Consider the following 19,807-nt stretch of genomic DNA (forward strand, 5'->3'; position numbering starts at 1 on the left):
AGATCCGTCACTCACAAGCAGTGTAGCTAACGGTGTGCGGGGATCCACGGGTGATTGACAGGCCCGTCCACCGTTATCCACACTGCAGAACCTGCGTTACCACGTTCTACACAGGCTACGTCCTACACAGCAAGCTCCTGCCCCCTCCTCGCCCACTACTCCCCATGTCCGCCCAAGCACCCCCCAAACCACGCCCCCGGCTGCACACCACGCCCCCACACTATGCTACTTCTGACTGATTACGCTGGCCGCGGGAACACTACGCTACTTTTGACTGACTACGCTGGCCGCGGGAACACTACGCTGATTCTGACAGGGACGCTACGCTGACGGCGTAACTGCCGCAGTGAAACTACACAAGTACCTAAAAAAGATATAGCCATCATCCCCCTGGAAACAAATGAACAATATAGTAACATATAGTATACAATAAATATGGGGTAATGCAGTTTTTTACTGCAAATGATAAGAATAAAAGACACTTGTCCGACTGACATATTAATTGATGATTGTACGTGTTTTTTTTTTTTTTTTTGGGCAGTTTGTAAATGTTGAAATCAGTAAAAATGTGGACATCTAGTGTATTGGAGGGGAACTGCAGGCAATCATCCCGATCAACCCTAACCTGCAATCACCTTCTTTACTACATCTCTGGCAGCCCCTGGACATGCACAGAGAGGAGTGCAACACACAAGCTGGTAGCAATTGGCAGGCAGTGCAGAACACAGTAAAGCTGAGCTCCTCCAGCCCAGTGAAAGCTCCAGCCTAGGTAGCTCAACTACAACTCCCAGGATTCCCTGCGGCTGCAGCCGGAGAGAGGTTGGAAAGTGCAGCAGTGAGGAGGTGGCGAATACAAAGTCCGTCCGGAGTTGCTGCAAGTGTGAGTGGTGAGTGGGCTTCAGTGTATATGATATCCTGCCCTAGGCTATCATATGGCTTTATCCAACTTTATATACAGTTGTGTGTTATGCACACATTGTATAGTATCCTAGTGTGGTGTGCAGAGGTGCTCCCTGCATGTGTATACATGCATTGTGTATATTGTGCACACACTGTATGGTATCCTAGTGTAGTGTGCAGACGTGTTCCCGGCATGTGTATACACTGCATTGTGTGTATTGTGCACACACTGTATAGTAGGGTGCTTCCATGTGTATACACTGCATTGTGTGTTGTGCACACACTGTATAGTATGGTGCTTTCATGTGTATACACTGCATTGCGCACACACTGTATAGTATGGTGCTTTCATGTGTATACACTGCATTGCGCACACACTGTATAGTATGGTGCCTTCATGTGTATACACTGCATTGTGCACACACTGTATAGGATGGTGCTTTCATGTGTATACACTGCATTGTGTATTGTGCAAACAATGTATAGTATGGTGCCTTCATGTGTATACACTGCATTGTGCACACACTGTATAGGATGGTGCCTTCATGTGTATACACTGCATTGCGCACACACTGTATAGGATGGTGCCTTCATGTGTATACACTGCATTGTGTATTGTGCACACACTGCATAGTATGGTGCTTCCATGTGTATATACTTCATAGTGTATTGTGCACATACTGTATAGTATCCTAGTGTAGTGTGCAGACAGGGGCCCTTATTCAGATCTGATCGCAGTACAAATTTGGTCTCGAAATGGACAAAGGGCGGGATGTATTAACATACATCGCGCCCCTCACCACGCCTCCGCCGCAATGCCAGTGCATATGTACTAACATGCAGCTGGCGGTGCGGTGACAGAGGCCCCCTGCGATACCTGTGATGTGGCGTGCGTCTCCGTCACCTCCTTGGCTCTGCGGCGGTACCCGGTGTCTCCTCCTCCCCCCTGCAGCCAGAAGGACATCCCCAGCTGTGACATGTTGCTGGGGGAGGAAGAGCAGCACAGACGACAGGGGAGGGGGGCGCGGACGGTGGGCGTCGATAGAAGCCCATAGGCACCCAAAGGTGGCGATACTCTGCCCACCGAAGACCGTGCGGCTTGGTTTTAGCAGATTTGAAAATGCAGTAAAATGGGGGTTTTACCGAATTTTCGTCATAGTACATCCCGCCTAAAACCATGAGAGAGTTAGATTTGGGTGGGGTGTGTTGAAACTGAAATCTAAATTGCAGTGTAAAAATAATGCAGCCAGTATTTCCCCTGCACAGAAACAAAATAACTCCCCCAAATCTAACTCTCTCTATACATGTTACATCTGCCCCACCTGCAGTGCACATGGTTTTGCCCATTTTGAAGTTGTACAGCGAGCAGATCTGAATAATGGTGTGTGTATGTATGTATGTGTGTATATATATATATATATATACATATATATATATATACACATAACACACACACACACACACACTGTATAGTATGGTCCTTCATGCATTTAGGTCGACATGGGGTTTTTCACTGTTTTTTGACCCGCATGTCGACACAGTTGACATGGACACAGGTTAAAGTGCAAAGCGTCCCCTCGCTGCGCTCGCCTTGCTTCGGGCTCGGTGCCTTGCCATGCTCGGCACACTATTTTATTCTCCCACCATGCCCTAGTGGATGGTAGGGCATGAAATGCCGCCTGTCGGCTTCAAAAACAGTGAAAACCCCATGTCGACCTAATGTCCCTGTTGACCTACCCCATGTCGACCTTCCATGCATCCTCCGCTACCTCCATACAGGCATGCATTGTATATTGTGTGCACAGGTAGAACCTAAATGTATCCTCTCTGTCTATATTGCTGCAGTCAGCACGTGTGTGTCTCCGCTACCTCCATACAGACATGCATTGTGGGTACACCAGATCCAAGTGCAGTGTGTCATAGGGCAGGCACTGTGTGGCCTGGTGCCATATAACCTCATAGCTGGGTGGGTCGCTCAGGGGCAGATTTATTAAGCCTGAAGTGATAAAGGTGCCAGTGATAATGCAGCGACCAATCAGCTCCAAACTGCCATTTTTCAAGCCTATACTTGCTTATAGCTTCATTCCCAGGTACTTTTTGAGCTTGGTTTATATAGCATGTGCATATTCTCTCCAGCAGACGTTCTTCTTACACAATTCTCCCTTTCAGCGTTCCCAGGAAGCAGTGCGATGTCTAAACTACCAAACCTGGATCAGGCCCCTGAAGATGTGCAAACCGATGACTGCCTCTCCTCCTACACCTATCTGTATAGTCCCACTCTACTCCAGTAAGGACCAGGTGCTTTGTTGGGGCATAGTGTTCCCCTTATGGCCAGTATTCAATGCTCTCGATTCACCTATATTTGCCGAAAGCTGGTGTATTTCAATGGGGTTTTCACTGGGATTCGCCGAGAGTGTATTCAATGCTCAGATGGCAAATTGCTTTCTCCATGATTTTCGCCATGATTCACCGTTTTGCATTCAACATCTTTTTAAGTGAACTGGAAAGTGATCTTTTAAAATAAAGGGTTTTTATTTATTTTTTTGGTGTAAAAAAAAAATCAGATTTTTTTTTTTTCTGTGAAGGGGCATGCTATTTTTATTCATGTGCTTGAAGCACATTAATATATATTTAATTATTAAAAAAAATGTAATTTAAATTTTTTTTTTTTTTACACTTTTGCCAGCAGGGGGCCAGGAGCCGCTCATTAATATTCATATATTCACTGCACTCTGGTCCCGATCATTACATATGCAGGATCGGGACCAGTGAGTGCAGTGGCTCCTTATTTCAGCCCCCTGTCAGCTCTTGGGGGGCTCTCCCTGTGTCCCTCCTTAACCCCCTCAGTGTCCGGCGCAGGCAGGGAGGCTTCCATCTCTCTGCCTGCCGCCATCCCCCAGCTCCCTGCGGCATTCGCCGCAGGGGTTAAAATTCGCCGCCAGGGGCTCGCTGCCCCTGACGCGTTGAATAGGGTGACACGGAGGGCTGGCAGCGAATGCTCCAGCCCTCCAGAACCCTGCAAATGTGCAGCGAATCCTTAACAGGATTCGCTTCACATTTCGAAAACCAGCATTGAATACTGCACTTTGTCTTATACCCTTCAGTGTGATCTGCAGGAAATGGATCCTTGCGGGACAATATTTTTGTAGACCTTGTATTGGGGTTTGATATACGTGGCCTTGAAAAGTACAGTGCCGTGACTTTAAAATAGGAACTTTGACCAGTGAAGAATACATAAGCTAAATACTCCCTATATCTATAATGTAAATGTGAGTGAAGTTAAATCACTGCAGGAGAGGGATCAGTAGGATCCATTTCCAGTATGACGTAGATCAGGGGTAGGAAAGGGTAATCTGCCTTGCAAAGTAATTAACATATTAGTTGGGGTGCTTGGCATATTAAAGGGGTTTGCATTATTTTATTAACTGCTAGCTCATTATATCAGTGGGTGACATGATAACGGGATAATTACAGATGAATACTAAATCGCATCTTATAAAGTTTGGGGACACTCCCCTGTGACTGAATGGTTTCCCGGGCTGGGCCGTGGTTGTTCATACGTTGCTGCATGCACGCCGATTATATGAGCAGTAATCCAGTTCCTCCGTCCGTACCAGGGGCAGAGTGGCACTACTTACCGGAGGCGGATCAGGGATTGGCTTCCGCATTGCCGAAATATTCATGAGGTAAGAACGCTCACTGTGGTCCACCTGCTGCTCTACTCCCATGAGCCCTCTGTCATCCTCTCTCTTATATCGGGGTAACTGTCACCCCACCTGGCATAAGTGTCTGCCTCTCCATTCTCTGTAGGCACGGATGTGACACAGTCATTGTGAGCAGGAACCTGCAGAGGGTGACAGAGGTAAGGCGATTATTTTGCTTAATGTCACTCTTAAATGAATGTACCACGTCTCCGTGCATGTCTCACTACAGGCCAATTAGAGTCAATGTGTATGGTAATGTATGAAAGAGTAAAAAAAATAAAAGTCTTCCTGTGTGTCGACCATTGAGATGTCGACATGTCAGATTCAACCTTTGGGGGGGGGGATGTTTATGACGTAATCGGGGTGTGGGGTGTCACCTGCAGGGCATGGTCAGGTTAGAAAGTCATGATGGTGTTACAGAAAACAGGAAAGGATAATGGGCACTGCCTCTGGAATGTGCTGCTAGCCTGCGGAGAGAAATGGCCTGAATCTGTCTAGGGCAGGGGTGTCCAAACTTTTTGCGACGAGGGCCAGATTTGGTGAGGTGAAAATGTGTGGGGGCCGACCATTCAACCTGACATTCTTTGAATCATTAATTACATCAGAATGGTCCCCCACTCTGCTGGGGCACTGTATGTGCCCCAGCCTGCCCCTTCACTGTACATTCCCCTGCCTGCCCCCATTCACTGTATGTCCCTCAGCCTGCCCCTTCACTGTACATTCCCCTGCCTGCCCCCATTCACTGTATGTCCTCCACTCTGCCCCCTTCACATTATATTCCCCTGCCGGACCATCCTTCTCTGTATGTCCCCCAGCCTGGCCCTCCTTCACTGTATGTTCACCACTTTGCACCCATTCACTCTGTCCCGTAGCTTGCCCCCCCTTCTCTGAATGTCCAGGGGTTGGACGCACACTCACCCGAAAGCCGCCAAACACATCTCACTGTGGCGGCCGCCACCTCCTCACTGCTGCAGACAGCAAGGTAAAGGCACGCTCGGCTGGGACCCCACCTTTAGTGTCCTGTGCTGTGCATCCTGCATCTGATGATCCGCCCGCTTCTGGCTGGAGGCTGCGGGCCGCTTGAAATGATGGCAGGGGCCGCAATTGGCCCCCGGGCCGGACTTTGGAGATGCCTGGTCTAGGGCATACATTAGCCTCTATTATATATAGTTACACAACTGCAATAGACCAAAACGTATCCTCTTTAATTGATCCGAATCTTAGTGGCAATAAATAAGTATATGTGTGTGTGCGTTATGCATGTCGGTGTTCAATAAAACCTGATTCAGTGACCGGCATCTGCTATATCTATATATAGGAATATACATATTGCATAATACACCAGTACTGGACGTAAATATCTCTTTCCCAGGCAGCGGAGAAGCTAAGTGCTGCCACGGGCCGGCGCTGTCTTGCGCTGTCAGCGGATGTGCGTCAGCCAGAGACACTGATTACGGCCGTAGAGGAGGCTCTGAGGACATTCTCACGAATAGATATCCTTGTGAACAGTAAGTACTCCTATGACGGGGGTTACCACTTGTGTTATGGAATACATACTGATGGCCGGTGGTCATGAGACAGCAGCAGCCAATGGTCAGAATCCCGACAGTGGCTGGGTAATTATACTTACCCTCTACCCGTAACCCTCCTTACCTGATCCCTAACCTCCGGTATGGAATTCTGGCATTGACATTTCCAGGATTCTGGTGCCGGGGTAGTGGCTGCCGGTCAGAATGTCCATTCATGTCATGGGCAAGCTGAACTCCTCCCTTTATGTAGCCCTGGCAAATCTAATGTTTCATCTCTGTACTTCTCTCCTGCTCCATAGCTGTGTACTTACATCTTGTGCCTATGTCTTCTCATGCAGATGCTGCTGGGAATTTTCTCTGCCCTGCCAGTTCCTTATCATTTAATGCCTTTAAGGTCGTCCTCGACATAGACACAATGGGAACATTCAATGCCAGCAAGATCTTATTTGAGCGCTTCTTCCGGGTAAGTGTAGCATGTGTTACAGGACAACCGTTTACTGGACATATAGCAGCTGTGGTCAGGGCATAAGGATCGTTTCTTGGTGTGATCTGGTTGTACTGGTGAGTGTAGGGCATGACATGCTTTCTACAGTGAGCATAAACTCACTGTAGGTAGAGGTTATAGAGCTATGCCCCCTAATAATATCTCTATCACTGTTAACAACACCATCATCTCCCCCGTTCCCCAACTCCGCTGCCTGGGTGTCACTCTTGACTCCTCCCTCTCCTTTGCACCCCACATCCAAGCCCTGGCCCATTCTTGCCGGTTCCAGTTACGCAACATTGCTCGCATCAGGCCCTTTCTCTCACAGAGTGCAACTAAGCTGATCATCCACTCAATGGTCATCTCACGGCTCGACTACTGCAATGTTCTCCTCACTGGCCTCGCTCAATCCCAACTGGCTCCTCTCCAATCTGTCCTCAATGCTGCAGCCAGGCTTATCTTCCTCTCCCGCCGCTCTAATTCTGCCACTCCCCTTCAACAAAATCTGCACTGGCTTCCATTCCCCTACAGAATCCTCTTCAAACACCTCACACTCACATACAGGGCCATCTCTAATTCCATTGCTCCATATATCTCTAACCTCATCTCCATTCATACACCCTCCCGCCCTCTACGGTCGGCTGATGACTGTCGTCTCTCCTCCACCCTGATCTCTGCTTCCCATGCTAAAGTACAGGACTTTGCCCGTACTGCACCCCTTCAGTGGAACGCACTCCCTCGCTCCATTAGACTCTCCCCGACCTTGCAAAGCTTCAAATGGGCACTGAAAACTTACCTATTCATCAAAGCGTACCCTTCCACTGCATAAACCAGCTGGTTCTCCGACCCCTTGCCTTTTTACATCCTGCTATCTAACCACCACCCACTCGCTTGCACCTCTTGTAATCTGTCTGTCTCCCCTTCCTACTAGATTGTAAGCTCCTCTGAGCAGGGCCCTCTTCCCTCCTGTTGTCAAAGCCCACTTCTCTTCACATTTCACTCACAGCTCTCCTATACTCCAACACTCAGTGACCATCTTTGTCCGCATACTCCTCTCCATCATTGGCATCAAGCCTCTAGTTGTATGTTGATTGAGTCCTCACTACTTACATTTAAGCTGTAATGTGTATTGAACTGTGGTGCTATTTATTTGTACTGTATTTTTGTTATTTATTCAATGTTATGCTAAGCTTTGTCTCCCTGTATTGTTCCTTTGTACGGCGCCGCGAAACACTTGTGGCGCCTTATAAATAAAATTATAATAATAATAATAGAGGGGATGCAGTCAGGATCCCCACAGTGGTCAGACTCCAGATGGATCCCAATGGTAAGTACTAGCCTTGTGTTCAGGATTAGGTAGAGGGTAAGAGTTAGGCTGCAGAAGGGAGAGGTTAGGGGTTATGCTGCAGGGGTATGAGGGGCTAGGATAAGGCTGCAGGAGGGAGGGAGGGGTTAGGGTTAGGCTGCAGGGGAATAAGGGGTTAGGGGTTAGGCTGCAGGAGGGAGAGGTTAGGATTAGGCTGCAGGAGGGAGAGGTTAGGGTTAGGCTGCAGGAGGGAGAGGTTAGGGGTTAGGCTGCAGGGGTATGAGGGGTTAGGATTAGGCTGCAGGAGGGAGAGGTTAGGGGTTAGGCTGCAGGGGTATGAGGGGCTAGGATTAGGCTGCAGGAGGGAAAGGTTAGGGGTTAGGCTGCAGGGGTATGAGGGGCTAGGATTAGGCTGCAGGAGGGAGAGGTTAGGGTTAGGCTGCAGGAGGGAGAGGTTAGGGGTTAGGCTGCAGGAGGGAGAGGTTAGCTATGAGGCTGCAGGGGTATGAGGGGTTAGGATTAGGCTGCAGGAGGGAAATGTTAGGGCAGTCGTTCCCAAACTGTGTGCCTAGGCTCCCTGGGGTGCCTCGGGACACTTGCAGGGGTGCCTCGGGTTGGTCGTCCAGGACCAATTCAAATTATTTATGATCAATTATTACTGGACAAAACCAGTGCTGGTGGCTGCCACTCATAAAAGTGTACAATCAGAACCAAATCCTGCCCTTTACCACATAACTGAACCTAAGAAGCACAATCTACTTAATTTTATATATACTTTTTGGGGCCTAGGGGTGCCGTGGAAAAATGCTGATACTCTAGTGTGCCTTGATTAGAAAAAGATTGGGAACCCCTGGGTTAGGGGTTAGGCTGCAGGGGTATGAGGGTCTAGGATTAGGCTGCAGGAGGGAGAGGTTATGGGTTAGGCTGCAGGAGGGAGAGGTTAGGGGTTAGGCTGCAGGGGAATGGGGTTAGGCTGCAGGGGGGAAAGGTTAGGGGTTAGGCTGCAGGGGGGAGAGGTTAGGGGTTAGGCTGCAGGAGGGAGAGGTTAGGGGTTAGGCTGCAGGGGTATGAGGGGCTAGGATTAGGCTGCAGGAGGGAGAGGTTAGGGGTTAGGCTGCAGGAGGGAGAGGTTAGGGGTTAGGCTGCAGGAGGGAGAGGTTAGGGGTTAGGCTGCAGGGGTATGAGGGGTTAGGATTAGGCTGCAGGAGGGAGAGGTTAGGGGTTAGGCTGCAGGGGTATGAGGGGCTAGGATTAGGCTGCAGGAGGGAAAGGTTAGGGGTTAGGCTGCAGGGGTATGAGGGGCTAGGATTAGGCTGCAGGAGGGAGAGGTTAGGGTTAGGCTGCAGGAGGGAGAGGTTAGGGGTTAGGCTGCAGGAGGGAGAGGTTAGCTATGAGGCTGCAGGGGTATGAGGGGTTAGGATTAGGCTGCAGGAGGGAAATGTTAGGGCAGTCGTTCCCAAACTGTGTGCCTAGGCTCCCTGGGGTGCCTCGGGACACTTGCAGGGGTGCCTCGGGTTGGTCGTCCAGGACCAATTCAAATTATTTATGATCAATTATTACTGGACAAAACCAGTGCTGGTGGCTGCCACTCATAAAAGTGTACAATCAGAACCAAATCCTGCCCTTTACCACATAACTGAACCTAAGAAGCACAATCTACTTAATTTTATATATACTTTTTGGGGCCTAGGGGTGCCGTGGAAAAATGCTGATACTCTAGTGTGCCTTGATTAGAAAAAGATTGGGAACCCCTGGGTTAGGGGTTAGGCTGCAGGGGTATGAGGGTCTAGGATTAGGCTGCAGGAGGGAGAGGTTATGGGTTAGGCTGCAGGAGGGAGAGGTTAGGGGTTAGGCTGCAGGGGAATGGGGTTAGGCTGCAGGGGGGAAAGGTTAGGGGTTAGGCTGCAGGGGGGAGAGGTTAGGGGTTAGGCTGCAGGAGGGAGAGGTTAGGGGTTAGGCTGCAGGGGTATGAGGGGCTAGGATTAGGCTGCAGGAGGGAGAGGTTAGGGGTTAGGCTGCAGGAGGGAGAGGTTAGGGGTTAGGCTGCAGGAGGGAGAGGTTAGGGGTTAGGCTGCAGGAGGGAGAGGTTAGGGGTTAGGCTGCAGGAGGGAGAGGTTAGGGTTAGGCTGCAGGAGGGAGAGGTTAGGGTTAGGCTGCAGGGGTATGAGGGGCTAGTATTAGGCTGCGGGAGGGAGGGGTTAGGGTTAGGCTGCAGGGTTAGGATTAGGCTGCGGGAGGGAGAGGTTAGGGGTTAGGCTGCAGGAGGGAGAGGTTAGGGGTTAGGCTGCAGGAGGGAGAGGTTAGGGGTTAGGCTGCAGGAGGGAGAGGTTAGGGGTTAGGCTGCAGGAGGGAGAGGTTAGGGGTTAGGCTGCAGGAGGGAGAGGTTAGGGTTAGGCTGCAGGGGTATGAGGGGCTAGTATTAGGCTGCGGGAGGGAGGGGTTAGGGTTAGGCTGCAGGGTTAGGATTAGGCTGCGGGAGGGAGAGGTTAGGGGTTAGGCTGCAGGAGGGAGAGGTTAGGGGTTAGGCTGCAGGAGGGAGAGGTTAGGGTTAGGCTGCAGGAGGGAGAGGTTAGGGGTTAGGCTGCAGGAGGGAGAGGTTAGGGGTTAGGCTGCAGGAGGGAGAGGTTAGGGTTAGGCTGCAGGAGGGAGAGGTTAGGGTTAGGCTGCAGGAGGGAGAGGTTAGGGTTAGGCTGCAGGGGTATGAGGGGCTAGTATTAGGCTGCGGGAGGGAGGGGTTAGGGTTAGGCTGCAGGGTTAGGATTAGGCTGCGGGAGGGAGAGGTTAGGGGTTAGGCTGCAGGAGGGAGAGGTTAGGGGTTAGGCTGCAGGAGGGAGAGGTTAGGGTTAGGCTGCAGGAGGGAGAGGTTAGGGTTAGGCTGCAGGAGGGAGAGGTTAGGGGTTAGGCTGCAGGAGGGAGAGGTTAGAAGTTAGGCTGCAGGAGGGAGAGGTTAGGGGTTAGGCTGCAGGAGGGAGAGGTTAGGGGTTAGGCTGCAGGAGGGAGAGGTTAGGGGTTAGGCTGCAGGAGGGAGAGGTTAGGGGTTAGGCTGCAGGAGGGAGAGGTTAGGGGTTAGGCTGCAGGAGGGAGAGGTTAGGGGTTAGGCTGCAGGAGGGAGAGGTTAGGGGTTAGGCTGCAGGAGGGAGAGGTTAGGGGTTAGGCTGCAGGAGGGAGAGGTTTTGGTTAGGCTGCAGGAGGGAGAGGTTAGGCTGCAGGGGTATGAGGGGCTAGGATTAGGCTGCGGGAGGGAGAGATTAGGGGTTAGGCTGCAGGACGGGTATTTTTATTGGTTAGGATGCAGGAATGGTGGGTTAGTGGTATGGGTTCCGCTGTCTGTATTCTGACTGTTGGAATCCCGGATGCCAGGACATCATGGCCAACTCGTTAAGCAGCTGGTAAATAAGGGGGTTATTCAGACCTGATCGCTGCCCTTGCAGAGCCCATTCGATCATGTATATGAAGCCCAGACAGAGTTAAATCCCACCCTGTGCAAGCCTGCAAATTGCTTAGCAGGACTTGCAAAAACTAGCTGGATCTGCGATCTGCCGCAATCCAATCGCAAGCTGCGCACCAGCGAATGATTTTTCCTGTGCAGTCTATGCGTAGCCCAGGACTTACTTGGCGGCTGAGATAAAACAGTCGGATCTGTCCCAGAGCTGAGGTCACACAACTTCTCCTCCGATGCCCGGCACGCCGCCGATTTCCCTGACTCTCTCAGAAACGTCCATCTACCACCTACAAACTCAGACTTCCTGTCAGTCAACTTGCATGTGGCCAGCGATGAAAAAACTTGCAGGATTATATCGCGCGGTAGTACTATGCGCCATCTATCGATAATAGCTCAGCTTGCGAATTTGAAGCCTTACGATCTGAATAACCCCCAGAGTGACAATGCCAGTAATAATGCCGGAGATTTCTGTTATTGTCAGAGTAAAACATAATCTCATCTGCTGTAGACCATGCATTTATGTAGCACAGCCGTTATTAGAAATGTTCCTATATAGCTCATTTACATGCTGACCCACCTCTCTGCCTGACCATATAGTCACAGTGTAATAAGAATCAGCAAAAATGTTAATTTCTATATTGTATGATGGTGACTGGTTGAGAATTGAATACAGGTTTTCTTGAGTCCTATTGGAGAAAGAGTAGAATATACGTAACATTGTTCTTATTCTAAAGGACAATGGTGGCGTCATTATAAACATCACAGCTACACTGAGCTACAGGGGACAAGTCCTGCAAATGCACGCGGGCAGTGCCAAGGCTGCTATAGGTAAGGACCCTCTATATAACCTTGCTCTGGGGATGTATGCAGTGGCGTCCAGAGGGGGTGGGGGGGCAGCTACTTTTTACCCGATTGCATGGAGCCGGGCAGTGGGGAGAGAGAGCACAGCCTCTCTCCCCAGTGCTGTGTGCTGAGCTGGGGGGAGAGAGAGCTGCAGCGGCAGCCTGTCCTCTCTCTCCCTCTTTTTTTTTTTTTTCATGGGGGCGTATATTTATATATTTCCTAAGCCAAGGCAGCTATAGGTACATGATAAAGCCTGGCTGCTATGACTGCGCAGGTCCATAGCAATGCTTTACAGAATAACCACTTGGTGTACATTTACTGTATCTCTAGTTATGTACGCTCTATGGGCGGTATTCAATGTGAATACCTGCGAGGTGCAGCAAATCCTTTTAGGATTCGCTGCACATTCGCCACGTTCCGGAGCCTCGCTGGCTCTGGTATTCAACGAGTCAGGGGCTTGCTGCCCCTGACCGGCCAATATGAGCTCCTGCGGCGAACGCCGCAGGGAGCCTGAGGACGGTGGCAGGCAGGGAGATGGAAGTCTCTCTGCCTGCCCCAGAGCGTATGTGGGGGGGAGGTGGGCTCCCCGGGTGCCAGGCAGCACAGACTGCCCCCCGGGGGTGCCAGCAGGGGACCGCGTATATTCACTACACCCGATCGTAACGATCGGGTGCAGTGAATATATGAATATCTAATGAGCGGCTCGGCTCCGGCGCCCCCTGCTGGCTGCTGTGTAAAAAAAAAAAATATATATATATATATATATATATATATATATATATATATATATATATATATATATATATATATATATATATATATATATATATATATATATATATATATATATTTTTTTTTTATTAAATATATATTCATGAGCTTACAGCACATGAATAAAAATAGCATGCCCCTCCTCAGAATAAAATTCCTGATTTTTTGACACCAAATGTAAAAAACAAAACACTTTATTTTAAAACTTCACATTCCACTTCACCATAAAAAGATAGCGATTGCTACTCGGTGAATCATGGCGAAAAAAACCTTCAAATGTATTCGCCATGTGGTCATTGAATAGGGTGATTCACCGTTTTAGTCAAAAATTCGCCAAACAGCACAAATTCGCCATAAAAACATGGCGAATCAGGCTCATTGAATACCGCCCTATATGTACCCAGCATCGATGCTGCCCTGTCCTCCTGAAGTGTTACATGAAGCCGTTGTTGTCAGTTATAGGGCGGTATTCAATGAGAATACCGGCGACGTGCAGCGAATCCTGTTTAGGATTCGCTGCACATTCGCCACTGGTCGCCGCGTTCCGGAGCCTCGCCGGCTCCGGTATTCAACGAGTCAGGGGCTCGCTGCCCCTGACCGGCAAATATGAGCTCCTGCGGCGAACGCCGCAGGGAGCCTGAGGACGGTGGCAGGCAGAGAGATGGAAGTCTCTCTGCCTGCCCCTGAACGTTTGTGGGGGGTGGTGGGCTCCCCGGGTGCCAGGCAGCTTACAGCACATGAATAAAAATAGCATGCCCCTCCTCAGAATAAAATTCCTGATTTTTTTACACCAAATGTAAAAAACAAAACACTTTATTTTAAAAGTTCACATTCCACTTCACCATAAAAAGATAGCGATTGCTACTCGGTGAATCATGGCGAAAACAACCTTGAAATGTATTCGCCATCTGCTCATTGAATAGGGTGATTCACCGTTTTTGTCAAAAATTCGCCAAACAGCACAAATTCGCCATAAAAACATGGAGAATCAGGCTCATTGAATACCGCCCAAAGTGTATGTCCCTAATCCAAACTTCCTTCTCTTCCTGCAGAAGCCATGACCAAGCACCTGGCAGTGGAGTGGGGTCCCAGCAAGGTGCGGGTGATTAGCCTGGCACCGGGGCCCATCTCTGGCACAGAGGGCATGCGCAGACTGGGTGAGTGCCTACTTTACTGCACATATGTGTGTCCAGCACCATCGGCCACTTAGGACATTAAACAATTGTCATAGTTCCACTAATAAATGCAATAATAATAATTTATTTATATATATATATCGCTCTTTCTCCAATAGGACTTAAGGTGCTTAGCAGATAGAATGAATGTAATACAGTACAGGAACAATGAAGTACTGAAAAGCTTTTCATAAACGACACTTAGGGGAATTTTGGAGTAAACAGGAAAGTCTTGAGTCTGTCTTTGAAGCATTCTAGAGCGGGGGCCTCTCTTACTGTGCGGGGAAGTAAGTTCCATAGAGTCGGAGCCGTGTGGCGAAAAGCTTGACCCCCAAATGAATTACGGGAGATCCTAGGTACTGCTAAATGTCCTTGGGCCTTGGTCATGTAGGGCTTTGATACTCAGTAAGTTAATATTGAAGATGATTTGCCATGGGCAGCCAGAGAGAATGGGGTGTTATGTGGCTAGAACGGGGCTGGTTGGGTAACAGCCTGGCAGCTGTGTTTTGTACCATCTGTAATCAGTGCAGTTCTTTTGCTGGGAGACCGAGGTAGAGGGCATTGCTGTAATCCAAACGAGATGATACAAATGAATGTATGACTTTGGCAGATCTTCAGATGGAATTAAGTGGTTGATTTTGGCTCCTCAAATGAAAGAATGAGGATTTCATTGTGGCTGATATCTGATGTTTAAGTGTCAAGCCACCATCCAGCAGTACTCCAAGATTTCCTAATTCTGTACCCCCAAGTGTCAGGCCAGTTGGGTGGCTCTGCTGCAGCCTTTTCCTTTGATGTTGAGGCCCTATCATTAGGACCACAACCACACAAAAAAATAAAGTATTGTTGGGTGCATTAAGACGTCCTTTCTGATAATTATAAAATATATAAGACCGGAGGACGGCACTATAAATAAAAGCCGCAAATTCCCCCAGGGGGACCTGTATAAGTTACCACACTTTACATTGTGGAAACACTTTATAAATAAGAACACACATCAGAGCCCCTGTTATATTAATGTTGCAATGTCTACAGCAATTAAACAACAAATATAGAAATTGCATGGTGTGTATACAAATGCAAGATCAAACAATTCCACAAAGTGATACATATGTAACATCTTCAAAAACACAGTGGCAATAAAACAAAATAATAGAGACACACACTCTCTCTGTATCTAAATAAAATTGTACCAACTACAATATAATAAAAGAATACTGAAGGCACACAGAGAGTGGTGGTGTATACTAAAATTTATTGTCATCAACAGAAACATACAAAAACACTCAGGGACATCGCATCCCTGCAAGGATTTAATGTGACCGTGGTCCGACATTGTTTTAATACACTTATTCCAATTTTCTTATCTTTTTCACATCTGTCGCTAATGTTTTAATATTTCACCTTTTTATCTACAAATTCATTAAAAGTTATATTTTATAATTATCGGAAAGGACGTCTTAAGGTGCCCATACACGCATCGATCCCTGCATGCGTTCTGGGCTAAACTACCATCCATCCTAGTGCATGTGTTGTGCATACAATGCAATGCCATAAAAAGACAGTACAAAAAGTATGTGCAGCACATACTTTTTGTACTGTGCGATGAGATGCCGCGGGATCGGTGCATGTATGGGCACCTTTAGTGCACCCAACAATACTTTGTTTTCTTGTGTGGTTGTGGATTTCATTCAAAGTAAAGGGTAGCACCTCTACAAATAAATATTAACAAAGGGTACTAATCCCAAATATATAATAATAACAAATACTGGAGAAAGGACAGTCCAAAACCAATCTATCTAATCTGGTGCGGGAGTTCTCTTTGTGAAATAGCCTATCATAAGGACCTCTGTTTTATCGGGATTCAGTCTCAGCCAACTAAATCACTGTTGTAATGTCTGGACGTGTTCTTATGTTCTATATACATGGCAGAGATAATTTGTTTGCCTCTTGTTTTTCCCAGGCTCATTCTAACTCTCACCTTGCCTGTACTGTTCTGCAGGTGGAGCCGCCGCAGAGGCTGCAGGAGTATGGGAAACTATACCCCTACAACGAATGGGCAATAAGACTGAGATCGCACACGGAGCTCTATTCTTGGCCAGCCCGTTGGCATCCTACGTGACTGGCACAACCCTGGTGATGGATGGAGGATCCTGGATGACATCTGCCAATCATCTGTCAGCATCGCTGGGTAGCCCTCCTTCTGCTCACCTCTAGGTGATGTTACCCTTTAGAATACAGTGAGGGGACTCCCATAGTCAGTGTAAGGCAGAACCTGGGTCCTACCATAGACAGAATATTCTATGCTCTAAGCCACAGGTCCAACCACCATCCAGAGTCTGCTGGTCATTGCGCAGCCCTCCTGTACAAGACCATAGGGTATGAGGAGTATCCGCTGACCCGTGATTGGTTAGCGATGCCTTTCACCAACCGTAGGTCCGCCCACTGATAGTTCTGTGCCTCACATAGGTATCTGGTGAATGTAGTGTGAGGCCTTCGGGGTGGGTACGGACCTTCCAAACCCTTCCTGACCTCTGCTTGGTCTCGTTCACAGATCTCTGGTCTTCCGAAATGAAGAAAAGCAAGTAACCAGTCTGCAGCCGTCGGCCACGCAGCATGTGATCAACACTAATTTCTCCCCCGGAATCATTCCTTCCTTCCGTCCCCAGTTGGTGCGGTTTTCTGTGTTGACGGACGCAGTGGTGGCATATGCGTGACTGCTGGACATCGCGGCTATCGCTGTGATGTGCCAATGGAGGGGGACTCGGACTGAGCGGCACATCAGTCGGCAGTGTCTGGTAGTGGATGAGATTTCCTCCTGATAATTCACAGGACATTCTGCATTTCAGGGTGGGATGTGTTATAGCCTTTTACAAATCATGGACAATTGTTAATAATTAAAATTTTACTTTTCATCGTTTTGTAAAATGTGTCTTGTTTTACACACTTCACGCTTTGAGGGAATGTGTAATTTACACACACGCACTGTGTCAGTGGCGTAACTATAGAGGGTGCAGGGGATGCAATTGCTATGGGGCCTGGGGGGCCCCATATATAGCAGGCTATCCCCTACACCCTCCTGAAGTTTTTTGTTTTTGCATTCTTAAACTGTATCCCCCTTCCCCATCAGCAGCTGAGGGCTCTTCCCCCCCCCCATTACCGATAAGTAGAGGAGCTGTGGTGCGGGTGTCCCGATGGTAGTGAATACATGTGGTGCAGAAGTTGCTGCGCGGGGGGGGGGAGGGGGACCTCGAGGTGGTGATGACCTGCGGCACATGAGACCTGGCAATACCCAACAAAGAATGTACACAACTTTTACTGTGGGTGGACAGGAGGGAACAGACCGAGGTACCAAGGGTGCTCCTAATGATGTGTCCCCAGCTCCCCTCTAGCAGCTGACTCTTAGTCCCTGTCCCCTCTTGTCCTTGGCTCCTCACCTCCTCCTCCTGTGTCCCCAAGCTGTAATCTTTAACTCCCAGTCCCTGTCTCCTCTTGTCCTTGGCTTCTCCTGCGTCCCCAGCTCCCTCCACCTGCAATCTCTGACTCCCAGATCTTGTCCCTGGCTCCTCACCTCCTCCTTGTTTCTCCAGCTTCCCTCCAGAAGTTATCTGGGAAACCCAGTCGTGGACTCCATTTGTCCCTGGCTCCTCACCACCTCCTCCTATGTCCCAAGCTCCCCTCTATGTGTAATAGCTTACTTCCAGTCCCTGTCCCATCTTGACCTTGGCTCCTGCTGTGTCCCCAGCTACCTCCACCTGTAATCTCTGACTTCCAGACCTTGTCCCTGGCTCCTCAGCTCCTCCTCCTGTGTCTCCAACCTGTAATCTCTAGCTCCCAGTCCCTGTCCCCTCTTGTCCTTGGCTCCTCATGTGTCCCCAACTAGCTCCACCAGTAATCTCTCCTAGACATTGTCCCTGGCTCCTCACCTCCTCCTCCTTCTCTGTGTCCCCAGCCCAACTCCAGAAGTTATCTGACTCCCAGTCCCTATTGCTATGGGGGCCATATCATTCTAGTTATGCCTCTGCACTGTGTAACTGCACACTGTCTGTGTGCATAGCCTAGCCCTGTGTGTAATACGCACTTTGGCCACCAGATGTCTACAGCTCACCACTACTATTGGAACTTGGCTCAACTTGACATTCAGTAAACCTGGCTCTTGATTGTATAGCTGGAATAAGGCTAGAGGGCTTATCCTTTTCTTTCAGTGCAGACCGCAATTAAGAACACATTACAAACAGTGGCAATAGAAGAACTATTTAAATATTTATTTGCGGCAGACAAGCAATTTAAGTGGGCGATCTTACAGTTTATTTTAGTGTACGATTATACAGATCTTTCCATGGATGTTTGGTGTGAGATGAAATGACACATTCGGTAAGAGGTGGCATTCCCCGGGTTTTCCTATCCATCAAAGGAATCTACTTGTGAGAGTCTGGGTCTGTGTTAGGTGCAGAAATTAAGTTACACCTATAAAGGCCTTACCACGCCTGTTCTCTATGGAGCTGTACATTTCCTCATGAGCGGTTTTTGTGAAGGCCTTTATATCATCTGGGTACAGATGTTTGTATATGCGTCTTTGCACTCAATAAAGGTCTTCAAATTAGGTACAGAGCTGTTCTTTGTAATATTCAAGGGGAACCAGAATAAACCACTGTGCATGGATGATGATAAAGGCTTTGGTGATAAGCACAGAGGCTTAACAAAATGTATTTTCGTATATATCGTAAACTGGGTACTTGTTTAGTTTCACGGCGGCACTTCCCAGCAGATCATATGTAAATCGCATTCGATATTTGCATATGATTTGCATTCGATTCGATCTGCGATGCGATTTAACACCCCCCCCACTATCCACGTCAGCCCAAAGCGTGGCGAGCCCAGTGTGCCCCGCGGTACGCATACTCCCAACCTGTTCATACCCCCACTATCATCATCGGCGCGGTGAGGGTCCGCTTAAACAAGCCCGAAGCGTGGCGAGGGGCCGAGGAATACACATCAAGCATACCTCCCAACTTTTGACCTGAAGAAATAGCGAGCGTCCGAAAAGGGGGTGGGGCGTATGCAAATGAGGGCGCGGCTTATGCTAATTAGCCGCTACCTCATTTTCATACGAGAATAGACGCTGTGCGCATGCGCACAGCGTCTATTCTACTAGATTGGGGGGTCTCCCAACTGCCACCCCCCGCAGCGGGACAATGCCTGCCGCGGGTGGGACAGCGGGACAGGACCCGAAAATCGTGACAGTTGGGAGGTATGCATCAAGTAATCCATGTCCCCTCGCGGGGGCTCGCAGCGCTCGTTTTCTGCATCCGCTCTCCACACTTTATAAAATCAACTCCGCCCCGACATGGATAGTGGGGGTATGAACAGGTTGGGATGTCACTTACCGCATCCGCTCGCCACGCTTCGGACTGACGTGGATAGTGGGGGTGTGCTAAATCGCATCGCGGATCGAATCGTATGCAAATCGCATGCCGTTGTGAAACTAAACAAGTACCGTAAGGGCATGCAAATCAACAAATTCAAGTTAAATGTATATTGAATACTTATTTTGAATTTACTGGGTGTGTGAGCCCACAACAATTGCAATGCTTCATGATGACTTAAAACAATGATGGCTAACCTTCACACTCCAACTGTTGTTGAACTACACATC

The 19,807-nt window shown here is 48.8% G+C and overlaps 1 protein-coding gene across 2 annotated transcripts; it reads left to right on the forward strand.

Moving 5' to 3' along the window:
• Nucleotides 1-675: 675 nt before the first annotated feature.
• Nucleotides 676-17,066, forward strand: DECR2 (2,4-dienoyl-CoA reductase 2). 2 transcript variants are annotated; one of them, XM_083152896.1, is made up of 10 exons: nt 676-887; nt 3,070-3,187; nt 4,518-4,586; nt 4,711-4,762; nt 5,977-6,112; nt 6,472-6,596; nt 12,100-12,193; nt 14,032-14,136; nt 16,154-16,368; nt 16,706-17,066. In XM_083152896.1, exons 2-9 carry the CDS (start codon nt 3,090-3,092, stop codon nt 16,366-16,368), a joined length of 894 nt encoding a protein of 297 aa, XP_083009022.1. In that variant the 5' UTR covers nt 676-887; nt 3,070-3,089; the 3' UTR covers nt 16,706-17,066. The 2 variants fall into 2 exon arrangements, with proteins under 2 accessions (XP_083009022.1, XP_083009021.1); XM_083152895.1 differs by having other exon boundaries at nt 16,154-16,342.
• The last annotated feature ends 2,741 nt before the right edge of the window (nt 17,067-19,807 follow it).

The sequence above is a fragment of the Crinia signifera genome, chromosome 7, assembly GCF_055691185.1.
Source record: "Crinia signifera chromosome 7, ASM5569118v1, whole genome shotgun sequence".
NCBI lineage: Eukaryota > Metazoa > Chordata > Amphibia > Anura > Myobatrachidae > Crinia > Crinia signifera.

Bases quoted from the DNA above. Each gene is read 5' to 3' on its own strand.
- DECR2 (XM_083152895.1), top strand. From the start codon at position 3,090: ATGTCTAAACTACCAAACCTGGATCAGGCCCCTGAAGATGTGCAAACC. The intron at 6,597-12,099 runs GTAAGTGTAGCA...CTTATTCTAAAG, and splicing joins TATTTGAGCGCTTCTTCCGG to GACAATGGTGGCGTCATTAT. The intron at 12,194-14,031 runs GTAAGGACCCTC...CTCTTCCTGCAG, and splicing joins CAGTGCCAAGGCTGCTATAG to AAGCCATGACCAAGCACCTG.